The sequence below is a fragment of the Ceraceosorus guamensis genome, assembly GCF_003144195.1.
Source record: "Ceraceosorus guamensis strain MCA 4658 unplaced genomic scaffold IE81scaffold_231, whole genome shotgun sequence".
Taxonomy (NCBI): Eukaryota; Fungi; Basidiomycota; class Exobasidiomycetes; order Ceraceosorales; family Ceraceosoraceae; genus Ceraceosorus; species Ceraceosorus guamensis.
Genome location: NW_020290226.1, coordinates 1 through 3671, shown reverse-complemented (window position 1 = coordinate 3671; position 3671 = coordinate 1). Strand labels below are relative to the sequence as shown.

Genomic DNA, 3671 nt, shown 5'->3' with positions numbered 1-3671 from the left:
GGGCATCAGGTGCATACCGGACGAAGAGTATGCTTGGGCTGCCATTGTCAAGAGCGAAAAGTTGAGCTTGGCAAGATGCGACTTGACGCTTTTCAAGAGGCGCTTGAAGCAGGTGGATGAGCGCTCCAGCTCCAATGTGGGGCTGAAAAGTCTGTCGCAGGAGGAGGTGGAACAGGAGGAGGAGCGAGGTGCGTGTTGGGAACGAGCGGCTGTACGAAGCGTGCCCAACGAGGTCGCCGTACCAGCTAGAGCGCACATGGCTCACCATTCCTCCTCCTCCTCCCCGCCCACCCTCTTTTCTGCTCTCACACAAAGGCGACTCGGACATTCTCCGCTTTTGGACGGAGAGAATGCAGATGATGCCGGTGATGCCTTTAAGCGCAGCACTGCCAGCGAGGAATGGCGACGTAGATGCGACGTTGCTAAAATATGCAAACCTGCTCGACTCCGACATGAGTCCTTTTCGCCTTTCCGACGAAACTCGACGAGCACTCTCCGCGTCCAGCTTGCCGGAAATGTCCAGAACGCGACTGCTGTGTGTATGCGCTCAAAAGGTGCCGTTTTTGCGGTGCTCGCGCGCTCATGTCGCCTCAAATCACAGTGGGATCCAGCTCTCGACTTCTAGAGCACAGGTGATGCACGTCAAGAAGCTGTTCGCGTTTCAAGACAGCCCCAAGCAGAGCCTTTTGGATCCGGTCGAGCTCACTAGGGCGTTGGATGAGGATGGAGAGGTGAAAGAGGTGCGTAGGCGTGGAGCACGGCGCGCCCGCGCCCGCGCACACCCGTTCGGCATTGACGCCCGAAGCTTGCTCTCCTCGCAGCGCTGCCTCTCTCCACCCCTGATACAGCCTGTACTCCCGCGATCCAGTCCAAGAGTCTCGAGCAGCACACCTCTCTCGCTGGGTCCCACGCAAGGCGCGTCGGTCATCATTCGGGACATCTTGAACGCCGGCATGAGCAGCGCTCCGTTGGACGTAGCTAGCCCCTCGATCTTTTTGCCCGATCTCGAGAGGTGGCCAGAGCTGGGTGCGTGCGCTAATGTCGGAACCGTGATAGACGAATGCTGATGGCACCTCCACCCTACCCAGAGATGCTTGACGAGCAACGTCACGGCTCTGCTGCTGAAACGACGTCGAACGAATCTGCGCGAGCGGTGGATGGAAGTCGCTTAGCACCTCTGCAAGCGCGCATGCACGACCCGCGAGAACCGGCTTCGGACTCGACGCTTGACTTGGACGACATAATTCAGCCGGTGCTGGGTGAGCATTGCCTTCCGCACTCGTGCTCGGAGATTTCTCGACCCTGATCAGCATGGTGACCTGGCAGAAAAGCCGATGCTACCAGTGAGCTCGTCGATAGCATCCAAGGATTCTGCGTGAGTCCCATGCGCCGCAAATTCGAAAGCAAGCAGCACCCCCACGTAACGAATTTTGATGTGATTTTCAGCGAGAAGAGCAGCCTGACGGGACAAATGGAGAGGAAGACGGGCATCAAGATGGTCCGTTTCGATATTTGCGAGCCCGTCTCTTCAGATTCTGCCGTTCATCTACCAAGCGCGCTGGATATGCTCAAGGAGGAAGAGCTTGAAAACCCTCCTGGCACATTGTACACTGTTCCTCGTGAGGCCCCCCCCCCCCCCCCCCCCCCCCTTTTTGATTGCATTGCGCAATGCTGACGAGCACTCGCGCGCGCGCGCGCGCAGGCCCACATTTGGTCTTGCCCTTCGATCAGGAGTTTCGCCGAATGGATCGTCTTCGACCTGCCCTCTTCGCACCATCCGAAAGTCGCAGTGGCAAGAACGACGGTCCATCCGAAAGTCGTAGTGGCGGCAACGATGCGCACCGCGACGGTCTGCAGATCGAGCCGCTGAGAGGCTTGCACGGCCTCACCATCGAGCTTTCCACGCGAAATCTGACTCGAGGCGTGCCGGCATCGCGTACGGACATGCTCAAGGAGCTCGGCGAAGAGACGATGGATTTGAGCCGAGAAGATGAAGAATACTTTGCGAGGGCGCTCGAGAGGTGTGGGAAGAAGAAGAGGATCAGGAGCTCGAGGATGATGGAATTGCAGCTTGAGGAAGAGTCAGACGAGATTATGGATGCGTCGTCTTCGGAAGAAGAGCAGTTTGCTACGCAAGCGCATGACGAGCACGACGAAGCCAGGCGGACGGCATCAGCTGATGAGGTGCAGGCTGCATTCGATGCGCTCGCACAACATGTCTCGCAAGCTGAAGGCTTTGACGTGGATGCGATGGGGATGGAATGCGTGCGAGATGATCAGGACTTTGACTTTGCTTTCGACACGCCGCATCCGGACACGCATCCTGATCTGGACGTGCACCACGGCGGGCATGGGCTCTACGTGGATCAGCAGCAAGCTTGCGCAAATTCGATGGACACACAAAGTGGAGGCGCGGAGGAGAGCTGTGGAACATGCGCGGCAGAGGAGCAGGACGAGGAGGTGCTGGGCTTATCGCGCGGTGGTGCGATGGCGCTAGCGGAGGATTTCTGGCGCCCATTGCAAGATCCGGAGAAATACTGGGCTGATATAAGCTTGACTAGACGTGCCGAATCGGTCTGACTTCGGCACACGATATCCGACAAAAAAGCCTCGATCGCGCTTCATCGCCGCCCTGCCTCCCTCGCCGATGCAGCCCGTTGGTCCCTTTTCTTTGCCCCCTCCTCCCAAACGATGACTAGACCCTCGATGCGAGCGTTCACGTAGCATAAGCATTCGATGGCGCGCGAAAAGAAATACTGGAGGGATATGAAGCTTGAGAAAAAGGCAGCAAGCACAGCATGATGGGGGAGAGTCTTGTGGGGATGCGCTTGAGAGACAGTGCGAGTGTGTGAAGTGGGGAAATGGCGAAAGCGAGCGAACCTTTTAAGGCCCCCCCCTCTCCCTCCCCCGTCGAGCGCGTGCTGCTTGCTGCGTGGGCTGTGTGATTGGACGCGCGGACCTAGACGAGACGAGGTGGCCCGTTTGCGTAGGATGTGACCAGGGCGGACGTGTGCGGAGGTTCGAGCTTGCGCGCGCAAGCGCACGCATCACGAGGTACCTGACCCTGACCCCAGCCAGCCAGCTCCCTCGTTCCTTTGTGGCTTTTTCTTTCCCCCTCCTGATCCGCTCAAAGGACAGTGAAGGATATTTGGCTTTTGAAAGGTGTGTGTGGGCGATGGATTGTTGATTACGTTGGAGGAGGCGGGGGCGCTGACTGGGAGCCTGACCTGACGCACCTGGCTCACGATCGGGTTTCCCTTCAGAGTTACGGATTCGTGCGCACCGCATGATGAGGCTGAGGCCTGAGGAGGGGGAAGAGCGCACCGCGCTTGAACGGACGAATATTGCTCTTTTCTCTCTTGCTCTCTCTCTCTCTCTTTCTCTTGCTCTCCTCTCTCTCCCTCTCTTTGTCTTGCTCCCCGGGCCCGGGCAGAATGCATAGAAGTTGGGGACCATTCTTGCTCTCCCCCCCCCCCCCTTTTCCCCCCTGCTTGCGCACGAAAATTGTCTGCTGTGGAGCTGGAGCGGCAGCGTCTTGCGTGCCAACAGTTTGGTCGGCCCCCTCGAGAGAGGAGGGGGGCAAAGATAACAAGTCAAGTTGCAGGCCTGATGCGGACCGTCAACGTGCTGGGCTCGCATCTCGAAGATGAAAGGAGGGAGGGGGGGGGGGG

At 58.4% G+C, this 3671-nt stretch overlaps 3 protein-coding genes across 3 annotated transcripts; 1 reads left to right on the top strand and 2 right to left on the bottom strand.

The window, feature by feature from the left end:
• Nucleotides 1-475: 475 nt before the first annotated feature.
• IE81DRAFT_105559 (hypothetical protein) lies at nt 476-1619 on the bottom strand. The gene has a single exon (XM_025510040.1). It carries the CDS (start codon nt 1311-1313, stop codon nt 591-593), a length of 723 nt encoding a protein of 240 aa, XP_025365809.1. The 5' UTR covers nt 1314-1619; the 3' UTR covers nt 476-590.
• IE81DRAFT_327278 (hypothetical protein) lies at nt 953-2761 on the top strand. Its single transcript, XM_025515068.1, has 3 exons — nt 953-1026; nt 1089-1619; nt 1703-2761. The coding sequence occupies exons 2-3, from the start codon at nt 1385-1387 to the stop codon at nt 2578-2580; spliced, it is 1113 nt and encodes a 370-aa protein (XP_025365808.1). The 5' UTR covers nt 953-1026; nt 1089-1384; the 3' UTR covers nt 2581-2761.
• Nucleotides 2428-3475, bottom strand: IE81DRAFT_327276 (hypothetical protein). The gene has a single exon (XM_025515067.1). The coding sequence runs from the start codon at nt 3454-3456 to the stop codon at nt 2884-2886; it is 573 nt and encodes a 190-aa protein (XP_025365807.1). The 5' UTR covers nt 3457-3475; the 3' UTR covers nt 2428-2883.
• Between the last annotated feature and the right edge of the window lie 196 nt (nt 3476-3671).

What these genes read in the sequence shown, in the direction of transcription:
- IE81DRAFT_105559 (XM_025510040.1), bottom strand. Translation starts at nt 1,313, where the DNA reads ATGCTGATCAGGGTCGAGAAATCTCCGAGCACGAGTGCGGAAGGCAAT.
- IE81DRAFT_327278 (XM_025515068.1), top strand. Translation starts at nt 1,385, where the DNA reads ATGCGCCGCAAATTCGAAAGCAAGCAGCACCCCCACGTAACGAATTTT. An exon ending in CACATTGTACACTGTTCCTC is followed by an intron (nt 1,620 to 1,702) that starts GTGAGGCCCCCC and finishes GCGCGCGCGCAG; the next exon opens with GCCCACATTTGGTCTTGCCC.
- IE81DRAFT_327276 (XM_025515067.1), bottom strand. Translation starts at nt 3,456, where the DNA reads ATGGTCCCCAACTTCTATGCATTCTGCCCGGGCCCGGGGAGCAAGACA.